The sequence below is a fragment of the Cnephaeus nilssonii genome (assembly GCF_951640355.1).
Source record: "Cnephaeus nilssonii genome assembly, chromosome: 14".
Classification (NCBI taxonomy): domain Eukaryota; kingdom Metazoa; phylum Chordata; class Mammalia; order Chiroptera; family Vespertilionidae; genus Cnephaeus; species Cnephaeus nilssonii.
In genome coordinates this window covers 18,938,903-18,953,606 of record NC_137085.1, presented here as the reverse complement: position 1 = coordinate 18,953,606, position 14,704 = coordinate 18,938,903, and the positions used below count along the sequence as shown (strand labels likewise).

The 14,704-nt window shown below is 46.8% G+C and overlaps 1 protein-coding gene across 7 annotated transcripts in view; it reads left to right on the top strand.

Annotated features, from left to right (window-relative positions):
• Window positions 1-14,704, top strand: part of PALM2AKAP2 (PALM2 and AKAP2 fusion) — a 445,326-nt gene that overhangs the window by 270,359 nt on the left and 160,263 nt on the right. For 4 of the 7 annotated variants that reach the window (XM_079790534.1, XM_079790538.1, XM_079790537.1 and 1 more), the window contains 2 exons: window positions 343-364; window positions 5,387-5,488. In XM_079790534.1, coding sequence (XP_079646660.1) covers window positions 343-364; window positions 5,387-5,488 — 124 coding nt within the window. The remainder of the gene's footprint in view (window positions 1-342; window positions 365-5,386; window positions 5,489-14,704) is intronic. The other 3 variants (XM_079790539.1, XM_079790536.1, XM_079790535.1) reach the window with 1 other exon arrangement.

Here is a 14,704-nt window from a genome sequence, read left to right as displayed (position 1 = left end):
CCGGTTCCTCAGGCACCCCTTGGCCACAGGAAAGCAATCTAAACAAATTAATTTTCCGATTGGATTTTCTGATATTACTTCTTCAATACAACCAAGGGTATTGGCTGGATAATCGAAAGAAATCTTGACTGGGAGGAATTCGGTAGATGTTGGGGATGGTAAACCTTTCCCTTAAATTTCAGGATCCCAAACACATTTCCCAGAAGAGCAGAGAGCATTGGGTTTGCCCATCACAGTCAAAATCTGGGCCTGGCCTGGGGGAGAAAGACGGGTTACATGAAGGAGGGGTTATGTCCTCGCATGTGTAGTAACTAACGCTCTGCCCTGCTTTTGTTTCCACAGAGCTTCTCCAGTGCGGATGGAGGTAAGTGTGAGCGCTCTCTGCCCCGTCTGTGGACAAATGTTTCCTTCCTGGTCAGCTTAGCTTCATTAACACAGGCTCCCAGGAGACGTGGCGTGTTGGTGTGTAAGGGCATCAGAAAGAGAGTGGCACCTTTCCCAGGGTGCCGAGGAGGCCCACGTCCGGAGCCTTCTCTGCCTTCTTCGGGGACTGTCTCTTGATTCGCTGTTTCTAGCTTATACAGCTGGCCTGGCTCTCCTTCCCATTCGTTCCTCAGAGTTCACTGCTCGGACTTTTCTTGAAAGATGCTCGGCAAAGAGTGTTAACATCAGGACCAGATCTCAGGCAGGAGGGAGCTCATTTGTGCTGGTGGGTAGGTCTCCAGGTCACCACCCATTGCACATCGAAGGCTGTTACCTGGTGTTTAGGAAACCTTTCGAAGGCCTCTGGTTTTTCTTTGATTCGGCAACTGCAGTTTCTGCAGCCTTCCAGGGAGGCGGGGTTGGGCAGAACTCTTCTCCCTGGGGCCAGGAAGAGGGGGAGACATGAGGTGTGGGAGCAGGGCCCTCCCCATCGGGGCAGGAGGAGGCCTTCTCCTGCTCTTTTTTCCCTTCCTTGCCCCTGCCTCCGCTCTCCTTCCCTAGGGCCATGTAGATGAACTTGGGATTGTGAGCTTCTCATTCTTAACCTGGCTCCCCAAATCGTTAGCTATGAACTTAGGAAACCCACTCGATTCCCACTTTCACTCTGGCCCTCAGCTAGACCTGCTTCGAATTGTGGGACTTGTGGAAGGATCAGATCCATCTGCTCATCTGGTTCGTTTTGTGTTTTTTTTTTTTTTAATTCTTTACTGGTGAAAGTATTACATGAGTCTACTTTTTCCCCCATTGACCTCTCCCCTGCCACCCCCACCCCCAAGCACAAGCCCTCACCCCCCTACCGTCTGTGTCGATTGGTTTTGCTCATATGCATGCATACAAGTTCTTTGGTTGATCTCTCATCTGGTTCTTATAGAGTCAACCTCTACACTAGGAAGAGAATCAGGAGCCAGAATAGGAGTTGGCATCAGTGTTTGCCCAATGTCACCTGGAAATGTATGGGAAAAGGGATGGGTAATGTATTTCTCTGGATGAGCAAAGAATCTTACACTAAGGATAATTCTGACTTCAGAAACAAAATGTATTGTGTTTTTGGTTCCCCCCTCCTCTCCAAGCAAGTGAAAGGCAGAGGACCTGGATTCTGGCTAGCCAGGTGATCTTTGGGAAGGTATTAAATTAAATCTCACCCTCACAGTGCATGTGGCAGAGACAGGTCAGGGCTGAGCCAGCAGAGACTCCAGGATGAGTACCTATGACAGTTCTAGAACCTTCTCTAGGGTGTGGCCAAATCAGGGCTCTTGTTCTGTGCTTTGGAGGTAGAGCATGGTCTGAGGATGTGACCTTTCCTGTTTGGGGGGATTGCAGGGCAGTGTGAGAAAGACAGTGGTTCCCGGGTGCCAGGGTAGAACAGAGGCAGAGTATATGGCCAGCAGGAGTGCAGTAAGTGTCAGCTGGGATGGGGCTTGGGACATTGACCCCCAGACACCCACATACCAGAAGGATGTACAACTGGCCTTTTATGTCTTCACTTTCTCTCTCTCTCTCTCTCTCTCTCTCTCTCTCTCTCTCTCTCTCTCTCACCTCAAACCAGGACCTTTCCTGGAATTCTCTCTCTAATTAGGGAAGGGGAGGAGCCTGCATGTCATGTCCCTGGAAGTCTGTGTGGGCCACAGAGACCCACATGTTCCATGACATGTTAATAAGCAAAAATGAAACCTCATTATACACTCTTGCCACTGTCTCTTTCATTCTCACTCTGAACTTCTCTCGTTCCCTCCTGCACTACTTCCCACTCTGGTCATCTGTTCACCCAAGCAGTTCCAAGAGGGGTGAGAAACCTGAGAGCTTGCAGAGAAATTGCCTTTAGGACTCTGTCCTCTGTTGCTTTTTGACAAGATTGGTGACCTCAGAAGTAAGAGGATGTGAAGTCTTAGGTATCCCAATAAATGGCCTTACCTGTCACCCTGGGTTTTGTGGTCTTACCTGTCACCCTGATTTATGGTTCCTGCCACCTCTGGTTCTAACTTAGTCAGGGATTAGGAGTACTTTCTATCACAACACGTCTACTGGCAAAGAAAAGTCTGAAGGAGGAAACACATCCTTCCAAGAATGTGGCCAACGTTTAGGTCACTCTGTGGTCTGAGGGTAAAAACTGGAGCACGTCCAGGGGAGGGATTGTGAAGCGCCTGATTGTTTTCTCAGTCTTTCATTCCCAAGGCCCCTTTGACTTCAGAGTTACCAAGACCGTCTTAGAACCCATCAACTGCTGTTACTTAAGAACTAACACAAGATGATTGGAGACTAATAATACCTTAATAAAAATACCCAACTTCTGAAACTGGTTGCGGAATCCAAGGCCAACCAGATTATATAACTAACTGTACAAGGACCACAGATAATTAGCAAGAGCAGCCCGAGCGGAATGAGGTGCCAAGGAGATGGCTGCGGGTGTTCGCGGGTGTCATGACCCCTCTTCCCCTATGCCTGCCCCCACTGTGCATGCCAGAGGAAATGAGGGTTCTGTACCTCTGGACCACCAATGGCTTTGACCACACGGTAGCCCTGGTAGTCAAGAGCAATGTATTCCAGTCATGAGTAGAAATTCCCAGCCATATACATTCTGAACCCTCCTGACTTCCTCCCCCACCTCATCTGCACACTTGTTATACAGCGGCATCTTCATCAATTGGGTGAGTGGTTTTTACTGCCTTAAGTAGACACCGGGTCTTGTGTAACTATAAATTGCATACAGTATGTTTTTTTAACCCATGGAAGAGCTGCTATGAAACCTTGGATGGGAACTGGCAAGAGAAGCATGCCCTGGCCCCACCTCAGCCCTTGCTGTATGAGACTGATGTTTGACCAGTTCATGAGTTCTCACCTGGTCTTAATGTCTTGAGCCTGCACCTCATTTAAATGCAGGAAGTCAGATTTACTGAGATCCCAATCTACAGAGTTCTGGAAATCACAAGTTCTATAGATCTGCTCTGGTCATCTCTTGTGCCCTAAATTGGCCCTCTCGCCCCAGATTGCTGCTCCATTCTTCCCATGGATCAGGTTAGCAATCTACCCTACCCAGTCAGGACCAGCTGCTGCTCTCCTTGGTCCTGCCTTGCGCTGGTTTGGGGCCCAGACCCTTCCCACAGCTCCCCACAGTGAGAGTAAGGTCTGCAACCCAAGTTGAGGAATACTGGCAGGGCAGTTCAACAGAAAATAATGTGCAACTTCAGACATATGGCTACCCCCAGAGGCCAGGCTCAAATCCAAGCCCATATTCATGGGGTACCCCAGGTGGCTTTATGGCCATCTCCCAGCTCACTGTCATCTCAATGGCTCAACTTCCTTCCTTGCAATAAAGGCTCTTCAACCATGTCTGCCTGGCCCAGGGTCCAAGCTCCAGCATTCATAGGCCCCAGAGAGAGCCAGTAACCTGAGCCTCACTCTAATCTCAGGTCTGCATATTCTGGATTTCCTGTTCCTTCTCCCCAAGTGGTTGATGTGGAAAAACCCATTCAGAGAAACTCCCCTCCATCCTCACTCACAGAGTGTGTTCTTTGCACTAAGAACCAAGTGGTCCAATATCCATACATTCGGGATTGTCAGACTCACACATGAGTTAGATCAGTGAGTTTCGACCTTTCTCATCTCATGGCACACACACACTAATTACTAAAATTCTGCATATTTTTTGCCAGTCTGACAAAAAATATAGGTATAATTTTGATTCATTCATACTGGGCGGCTATTGTTGTGTTGGCTGTTACCATTTTTTAATTTGACAATCTAAGGGAAAAGAGGTCCGGGCCCCTGTCTAAATAGTCAGGTATTGCATGATTTAAAAGTTCCTGTGGCACACGGGTTGAAAATCGTTGGTCTACCCTGTATAGAACTGAACTAATCCTACTCCTAATGCAGTGTCTGTTTGCAATCCTCTCCACCATGAAATTACAAAAAGAAAAACGAAGCCTGCTAAAACCAACAGGGACACAGGGCATGGGGGTGCAGAATAGGGGGGAAGCAGCAGACGCGTGAGGATAAGTGTCTGCTTTTGGACATGTTGAGTTTGAGGTGATTGTGAGACATTCAGTGGGCATAGGCAGTGAGCAGATGTAATTATTGATAAGTGACTGACCTCCCAGGGTCTGGGATATGGTTATGACACAGGAAGAAATCACATCACTCCACTTTTCCACTTCTCTCTGGGGCACACACAGATTCCTCTCCTTGTCTCACCCCAGTGGCTTCCCCCTCTCCTCTGACACTTTGGCACCTGCTGAAGTTCATGCCTGCCGGGGTCTCACCTCCCTGAAGAGGCTTGTCAAGGTCTTTTTCCCAAACAGAACTGGTCTCCCTCTTTTGCACCATTTCCTGCAACTGAGCTATTGGTGAGCTCCCTGGGTGTTGTTATTTGGACTTAGGATTTTCTGGCTACAACACCAGTTGAAGTACTGAAAACATGGGATAGATTCTAGAATTTTTTTTAATGCATATAAAACTGGTCTTCTGAATGAATCAGGCACATCAAGCTGTATTTCCAATTCAGGGAATGAGCCCCAGATCTACTTTTCATTACTGTTGAATGCACATTGCTAGTGTGATGGCCCACATTTGGTCAATCCCAGCAAGCTGATAAATGACTCTCACCGGCCCATCTCATGTCCCCCACCCTGAACTCATTGTATTCTTAGAATCTAGAGCTTTCCGATGACTCTTTTAATACGTAGAGCATTCCTGGGCTTGAGCTCTCTGGCCAGGATCCCTCCTGCCTCAGCTACTCTGCTGAATACTAGCCACTGGGCAAATGCTTCTCTTTGTTTACCCTGATCCTCTCACCCAGCACCCTCCTCGGAGCTCCATTATGTAGGGCAGACAAGCTGCTGTCTCGGCAGTGCACCTATTGGGCCTCCCGACACTGTGCCTAATTGTATTCCCTGTTCTCTGCTACCAGATGCAGTAAATTGCATTTCCTCCCAGCTCCCCAACCTGCCAATCCTCTATTCACGAACAGCAGAACCGTCACCTGGGCAGGACGGGACCAGCAGAGCGGCTGGTAAGTCCTGGGGAGCGATTTGGTTTTGATGCCAGGACTGGCCCTGGGGCTTGCGTTTCTCTGCACTTTACTAATGAGGGGTGCCCAGGTATTCTCACAGAGAGGGACCTTGTCCTCAGCCCAGCCTCAGACAGAATTTACAGTGGCTGCACACGGTAGGCATTGGGTCCCAATGACTAACTAGGAACCAAATAGGAGAGAATATTGAGGCTATAGAGTGTTTTCCCTCCTGCTTCAGAAGAGTCTGTCTCGAGTTTGCGTTTTTATATCTGTCCTTATTCTCAAAGTTAATCTGTACTCTGCCTCCAGGGATTTTTATTTTCCATGTTGAAATAGACCCGATCAAATGAGCTGTGATGGGAGCTGGGTGGAAAGTGTTTTCAAAATGTATGAATATGTTGCCAAAATCCTTTGGGAATTGAGCTGTTTGAGTCTCGTGAACATATAACCCCAAGTCTTTCCATTTCTAGAGTTATTTCTTAGCTACTGTGATATACTGGGAGGGAGAGTAGCAATTTAATGGACATATGTTTCTGGCTAATGTTTCTCCAACTGTGAATCTTGGAGAGTAATACATCCATGAGTATAAGTATTGAGAGAGCTACACCTTGCTCTGCTCAATGTGAATGTGCCTCAGCAATCAGAACAGAAGGGCGTGAACAATGACTATCAATCTATTTGCTCTGTGCAGAAATGCCCCGAGTGTCAGGAATTAAATGAAACAGTGCTTTGCCAAGGTTGCACAGTTAGTGACAATGCGGGTGAATTCAAATATGATGTCAGATGTTAGCTTCCCATAATCTAGGTACGTTGATGTTGAAAATAAATCACATAATGACACCTGATATGAAACAAAACAATCACGGACTTTTAAGCCAGAGGAACTCTTTTATCTGGACCAACCTGAATATTTTACGAAGCAAATAATCCCTCCTTATTTTAATGCAAAGGTAAAATGAACCAGCAAATAAGCATTGACCTATTTGTCCAATGCACTGATTACATGTAAATATCTACTGGGTTTAGTCTGTAAACATCTTAGCATATTACTTTGCGTACAGACGCACAGAATTCTAGGGTTGGGTGGGATCGGAAGTGGTGTCTGGTCACACCCAGGTCCGGTCCATGTTTCCCTGGATAGTTCCAGGACGGATAAACCAGAACTTGCACCTGCAGCTGTGCTACAAGGGAATCCCTGGCTGTGCCTCAGGCTCCAAGGTGAATATTTTGAAAAGTAAGTTTACATGTACTTCTGTTTATGAACTCGGGGAACAACTGTTCAGAAGCCACCCACCTTCCCGCTTGTTCTTGGAGATGTGGGTGTTGATAGTTTCAAGTTGCGGGTAAAAGGCTCTCTGTCCCCTCCCCACAGGTTCCCGCACCTCACAGGACACGCAGTGGGACCCAACTGATGGAGCAGCTCGTGGAAGGGGTGGGGGCAGTGCATGGGAACTAAGAGACAGAAAGAGGGTTTGCACGGTGTTGGTGGTCAAAGAGTATTAAATTCAAGAGTGGTATGTTAGTGTGATTGTAGTGCTGTGTGTGTAGGCATACACCTACCATCACAGCCTAGTATCCTTCACATGTAGAGGTTCTGCAAAAACAGTGATCCAAAAAGCAAATGCATTTTTTTAAAATATTACATTATCTGAATATTTTTAAAAATAAGTTTGCATGTACTACTTTTGTTTCTTAAAGGACTAATTTTCATAAATGCATCTGCTGCGGGAATACACGTGAGCGGAGGGGTAGGAGGAATCACATTTGCTGTGGTACACTCCTTTGTCCAGACTGGCTTGGGAGTAGAGAGAGGGTCAGGTTCATTATCATTGGTGGTGACGACCCAGAGCATGGATGGCATGCCAGCTAATGACAGTCGTCATGGAATTTTCCTACGTATCGTCTATCTTGCTTTAGGAATGTCCTTGTGGAGAATTGCCCAAACTTAGGGCCACTTTTGTAAATGTCACTTGTCATTACTCAGTATTGTGACAAATGATCTTGTCATTTGCAGTTCGGGAGGTTTAGGATTCTGAATAATGAGAATATATTTAGAATCGTCGCTCTTCAGAATTAGGAGGCGTCTATTCCAATCCCTTATCAAACACGAAAGTCAGGGTGTAGCAGCCCTGCCAGGAGGCCCTCCAGCCCTGGTCACTCACCTCTGTGGCTGGAGCTGAGTCTCCTCCAGTGGCCTCTTCTGTCTATAGTTGGTTCTGATTAGTGGGAAGTCCTTCCTCTGATGGAGCTACCATTTGTCTGCCCTCTTCTCCCCCTGCCCCTCCCCCCCCCAATTGGTTCTCATCCTGCCCCCAGGAGCCTCTCAGAACCTAGTTCTGATTTCCCATCATTTCCTGTCTGTCCCAGATCCTCAGTTTGCATCCCCTGGGGCCAGGTCTCCTCAGCTGGTCCCTAGATGCTGAGATTGCCTTGAGACACCCTCCATCACCCTTGTCCCTCTCCTCTAAACACGGGCACTGTCCCTGGTCCTCCTGAAGTGTTCTGAGCTGCGCTGCCCTGCCCACACTGGGAGGGGCCGACCCCCCTCGGAGCAGGACCTGAGGCCAGAGATCGATCATGTGACTCACTTCCTTGGAGTTGGCACCACAGCTTTTCAGCTGCAGGTTCTGAAGGAAAGCCTCATAGTCATTCCGCATGTGCCTCCGCTCAGCCTCCTTTCCTTACCTGTGTGGTCACTGTTTGTGACACCTGCAGTCTCTCTCTTCCCACAACGGCTCACACGCAGAAGAACCCTCAAACGTCTTTATTTCTTAATCTCAAAAGGCAAAAATAAGGATGAGCTATGCACCTTTCTGCCCTTTGTAGATTAGATGTGACGGTTAAGTTCCTTCCTGTTAGATTGTCCCTTAAACGTGCGGGGATCTCACAGGGCCACCGCGGAGCCTCAGTGGAAGGCGGGAGGGGAGCAGGTAGGGGATCTGGTAGTCAGGGCTCCTGTGTTCGCTCCCATTTTAAACAGCAGCTCCTCCACGCTCGTGTTTACATATTGTGTTTCTGTATTCGTTTCCATTTGAATAAAGGGCTTAACAGTTTTCAAAGCAGAAAAAAACCTCTGTGGGCGTCTTTATAGCTTGTGATTGTGGCACCTCATAGCCTTACTTTTCTTCTCACCTCAAATCTGAAAAGCAAGCCTTCATTATTTTTAATCATTTCACTGATCAAAACGTTGCAGAGTTGGACCCAAAGTCAGAGGCCTGCAAGCAGACCTGGGTCCCCTGGCTCCTGGGAACTCCAAGTCGGCGCCCGTGGGGTGTGATCATTCAACAAGGAACAAGCCCTGGGCAGTGGTCCTAACACCCAAGGCCCATGTTTCTGTCTTGTCCACAGGAATGTAAGGGCCTGGAGGAGGATCCAGATGTGCTGATTCTCTGGCATTTGCCTAATCTGTCTAGAGACCTGGAACAAGGAAGAAAACGGGATTTATCTGCACAGCTTCTGCCTGGTGGGCCCACGCTGGCTCGTGGTGGCCTCTGCTCTTTGCATTTAGCCCCCATGGTGTCAAACTCACTTCTATGTCGTTTGTGGAATTCCCTCCTCATTTTTGAAAATCAGAACTTCCGAGTGTCTGCCCCCAGCACCTCACGCTCCTTGAGACAAGCCCATGAGTAGGGGAGCTGGGGCCCAAGCCCAAAGCACCGAGAGCATTTATATCCCTGGTGCTTCCTTATTTTCCAGCCTTCACTTCCCGCGTAGCAATGCTCGTTCTGGCACTTTTCAGACTGGAAACCATCCTTCCTGACCAAAAAAAAAAAAAAAAAAAAAAAAATGGAAGCAAAATCAGATTTGAGAAAGAGGCTTTTGCTATTGTTCAGCATCACATATTTGCCAATACTACTAAGGTGTCCTGGGAAAACAATTATTCAAAGAAATTTTTTATTACTGGCTTATGAAGTTAGAGATTACCATCTGGGATGAAAGGGAGAATCTATTTGGAGTTAATTTCCTTGTTTTTCATTGTTATTGACGTCACAATAGTCAGTTTTATATCTCCCGCCTCCAGGGATGTGACCATATGTGTATATGCATAGTCATCTGCCTGAAGGGACAAGACTGCACATATATGTGTATTCGTTCAATAAGCCAAGCATGTGCATTGCTTCTCTTCCACATCCCGGAAGTGACGCCCGCTACTGAATGTGTATCATATTGGGATGCTCTCACTGCATGCTCTGGCTGCCTACTACCTCCTATTGTACTTGCCACATCACCGGCACAGGGGCAGGTGCTGTTCACGGCACCACAGAATATCAACGCTGGATACCCTTCATTGTGCAAATGGGGAAAGTGAGACCCAAAGGTGGGGTGTCATCTGCATGGGAATTCAGACCCGCTGTGTTTCTCCCTCCTTCTGACACCTCCCATCTTACTGACTAATGGCAGTGGGGGCGTCATTTTATACTCTACATGTGGCTGCTCAGCCTGTGCCTCCTCCCACGGAGCACAGTGAGTCAAAGGAAGTGAGCTGAGAGACGCCTGAGTCAAAGGCTTTAGCAAAGATTGAATTCCCCTCCTTACGGAAGTGTCTTGTTTTGTGTGCTCCTGGCTTGGTTCTGAAATGGAATCATGTCCGTTGGCTCCCCATCCACTTACTGTGTCTGGTGTCCTGTCTCCTGCCCCCTGGGCTCCTTATAGCGGCTCTCTTTTTGCTAAAGCTGGAAGTCATAGAGCCAGGGGAGTGAGACTGGCGCGGAATCAAGCATCCTCTGCTCCTCAGACCCATCTTTTGGGGTGCTGCAGCATGCCAGGCCCCAAGAGCTTCTCGCCCCTCCCTCGCCCTGGTTTCTAGGCCGGTGTCTTCCCCAGGGGCCGCCCGCTGTAGCCCACACCTGGCTATTGCCAGGATCCTGCGGCTGGGATGATCATCCCCCATTACAGTGTTCCTGCTTCTTCAGAGTGGCTCTCCTCGTTGACCAGAGGGCTACTGGGGGAGTAAGAACCTAGTAAACCAAACCGGGAGGCCCCAAATCAAAGCGCCATTTCAGCCATTCGTTCACATCCCATTGCCGAAACGAGCCACTCGGCTTCTTATTCTTCATGAACAAAGTGAATGTTTTTCTTCCCTGGCTTATGGGTTATTGGAAGGAATGCAAACATGTTTCATACACTCCAATCCTTTTGTCATCAGTATGCCACGTTTGGAAATCGATAACTAAATTATTGTCTGGTAAGAACATACTTCCAGACTTCAGTCATCCCATCGCTGAAACTCCCCTCGCACTGTACCCTTTCTTTTTGCTCTGTCTCCAGATCCTCCTCCAGGACATTTCAGACAGCTTTTCAAAGACTTTTCTGTCCATGGGGCTCTTTCAAAATCTCTTTTAGGGGTTCCCCAGAAAGTCTTCTGCCCTGAGTAGTACCCCCTTCTCACTTGTTTTCAATGAGATGAGCACAGGACCCTCGTCACTACACAGAGAGCAGTGTCCCTGTGGGTGGGGAAGCTCAAGGGGCAGGAAGGTTGGATGGAGAGCCTTCTTTGTGGTTGGAGATGAGGGCACGATTCAGTGAGAGGTCCTTGGGATTCATTCCTGGGCAGCAGTAAAGGCAGAAGAGTTTTTAAAGCTGTGGGCATGCATGAGAAACAAAATGCTGAATTTAAAACATTAAGTCTTCTTTTCCTCCTGCTTCGTATCCACCCTAGTTTACCTTTGAAATATTATTGCCTGAGAACTGGAGCAAAATGTAAATGCTTATCCATAAACAACACATTGAAGGTAAACGTTCATGCCTCCGGTGTGGTTGGTTTTCTGAATGTCTAACAGTATTCTCTTATGTGCATCCATGACATCTCAATGTTGCCCCTGTGTTAAGCCAGAGCTTCTCAGTGTTCACCCGAGTACCCCTTGCTAGCGAAGAGAGGGAACGCAGACAAGCAATGTGAGATCAAGCCCTGGAGAAACCTGAAAATCTGTGGCTTTGAAGCCTTATGTTTTAGCTGGCAGGGGGTGGGGGTTAGGGGGGATGTATATGCCATCAAATACAACAAGTGATGTTGTATTTGATGGCATAATGTAGAAATATTGGAAGAACACTGTATAACATGTAAATAGAAATAGTGCCGAAACCGGTTTGGCTCAGTGGATAGAGCGTCGGCCTGCAGACTCAAAGGTCCCGGGTTCGATTCCGGTCAAGGGCATGTACCTTGGTTGCGGGCACATCCCCAGTAGGGGGTGTGCAAGAGGCAGCTGATCGATGTTTCTCTCTCATCGATGTTTCTAACTCTCTATCCCTCTCTCTTCCTCTCTGTAAAAAATCAATAAAATATATTAAAAAAAAAGAAAAGAAAGAAATAGTAATGTGTAACCCTAATGAAATCATGTGACATGGGGTTCAGGTCCAAAGCCATGTCACGCTTAACAAAATACAGTTTAAAATCACAGCCATGAATGAATAAATAAATACACAAATAAACAGGAACTCTGTTCTTTAGCTGTTTTTTCCCAGAAGGATATGAGAAAGAATCCAATGCATATCTCCACCCAAACATATTTCTCAGATTTCCTTCCCTCACCTCCCTCTACTTATCACTGTCTCCAAAGCACCATCTCACACTGCGCACAGTTCCTTCTCTGTGTCCCACACAGCTTTGACTCTCTCTCTTCCATGAGCTCCTTCTTTCTCAACTGGTTAGTGTGTGGATCTACTCAACCCTTCTAGCAAAGAACATCTCAACGTCCCTCCTTTCTGTCCAGTCTCTGATTCTAGGAACAGGCAAAGACAAAATGAGGTTGAGGGTTAGGGTGGAGAAGGGAAAAATGGACCAACAGTGACAGCATTCTCATGGGTGGGAAGAGGGAGAGGGCTATCTCTAAAGATTGCCATGTTAATAATTTGTATCCTGTCATATGGATATAAAAATAGAAATATTTTATTCCAGACTCTATATTGATTACAGGTAAAGGTGTCATTTTGTTTGCATGTTGCTGGATGTTTGGGAGATAATTAAATATTGTACCTATAACTAATTATCATTATTGCCCTTCTTATTGATAAATCTGTCCCATGAGTATGTTTATAGTGATAGGACATAATATTTTAACGACAGAATATGCTTTTTAATGTAAGTGTGATAATTAAAGAACTGACTTTTTGGAGCCCATGGAAAATTTTAAATGCCTATTCTATTTTTTTTTTATGACACATTTTTGTGGAAAATGTCACCGTCATTGTGTGAGCCCATGTACCTCCATGACAAATATTGGTTGGCCTCCCAATGCATCACTTAAGGAAACTCAAGATCTTTGTGCCAAACCGTGAAACTTTCAAAATGGACACAATGAAAATCAAGCATTGCATTTTGCTTCAGAGCCTTTTTTAGTTAAGTGTCAGCCATGAACAGGTTGTATCTTATTACACAAGCAGATGGAGCAATATCATGGCTGGTTTTTTAAAATAGTTCAAACATCAGTTACTGTGTGTACGTTGTCATTGGTGTCGTATTGTACAAAGTCTCTGTGACTAGATGAAGACAACCAAATTAGACTTTTCATTTAGTAGCATTTGTTTCACAGGTATGTATATCAGGTTTCTTCTGTACCAAAGACTTTAAGGTAGGTGCTGGTGGGGAGGGACAATCACAGAGAGATGTCAGGTGAAATAACTACACTTCATAGACCTTAAAAATCTGTGGAGCTAATAAAACATTCCCATAAATAATTATACTCCCGAGTGGAAGTATAATAAGAGTGTTAAGTGTCTTCAGAGAGGGTCAGGAGATGTGTCCAAAGAATCTGAAGAGAGGGATGCCTTAGAGATGGGAGGATCAAAGATAGCACGTGGATGGACAAGTCCCATTTGGATGCATAGAAACTCAAAAGAAGAACATCTCAAGAGAAGGGAATCTTACCAAAAGCAGGAAAAGTTCAGGTGTGGAGTGGCATTATTTGGTTGTGCTAGAGGGAAAGGGAGCAATAGGACATGCGAGTGGAAAGATATTTAGGGTCTTCTTAGCACAGCTGGGGGACTTGCAGTTATTCGGAAAGAGGTAGGGACTCCAAGGCATGATAAGCAGAGACATGACTCACGACTCCAGGAGACTGCAGTGGAGAAGGGATGAAAGGCAGTCCAGGCAGAGGGACAGCGGTGATGGAAGGAGGTGGAGTGTCCTGGGAATGGTGAGGAGTCTGTTACAGCTGGAGTTGAGTGGGCGGGGCTGCAAGTCAAGCCTGGAAAGGAGGCTTGCAGACAAATTCTGAAGGGAATTAATTGTATGCCAAGTTTAGGAGCTTGGTGTTTATCCTCTACAGACAGAGGGACCAACAGAGGGTTTAAGCGTAAGGTAACTGTGGGAGGATGGAGCATAGGCCAGCAGGGGTCGGCAGGCTTTTTCTAGCTCTTGTTTGAGAAACCTAGATCGCAAATATTTCAGACTTTGTGGAGCTCATAAGACCTCTATCACATAGTCTTTGATATTATTTCCTTTCCCCTTCCTTCCTTCCTTCCTTCCTTCCTTCCTTCCTTCCTTCCTTCCTTCCTTCCTTCCTTCCTTCCTTCCTTTTGCTATCTTCTAATAATATAAAAACAATTCAGTACTCCTCTGGGCAACAAAAAACAAGCCTCAGCTACCTCTGGCCCTCTGGCCTTGACCAGCATAAGTGGCAGATAAGATGGAAACAAGGATACCGTGCAGAGAGCAGAGGAGGGTCTGGCCTAGGGGTGATGCGGCAGTGATGAGGAGATGCACGGGGACAGATCTGAAATGCAATTAGTGACTCTCAACAATTGTTTGGCTGTTGGGTAATTAGGCAGAAAAGGACAAACAAATTGGGAGCAATATCGAGCTTGAGAGACTCGGTGGTACTGGTATTATTTGTCACAAAGACTCTGGGGGAGTTCGGAAGGAAGAAGATGGATTTAGTTTTGAAGCTGCAGAGAGGTTGATGTACCCACAGGTCACCCAGGGAAAGGATGCCTGGAGAGAACTGGCTCTATGGGTCTAATGCTCAGGTTCCTCACATTCAGAATGTGCGCCTCTGAAGTAACAGATTTGAAAGGATGGAGTGTCACCTGAGACTGTAGGACAAGAAAGAGCTTGTCCTTAGGAACCCCACACTGGCCGCAGTGGGTTTGGGGTGAGTTGGAGAAGGTGAGATTAGAGCAGGAAGACCAGAGAGGAAGCTCTTGCAGTAACCCAGGGAAGAGGAAATCGTGTCTCAGCGAGGGGGTAGTGGCCGTGGAACCGAAAAAGGTGACAGATGA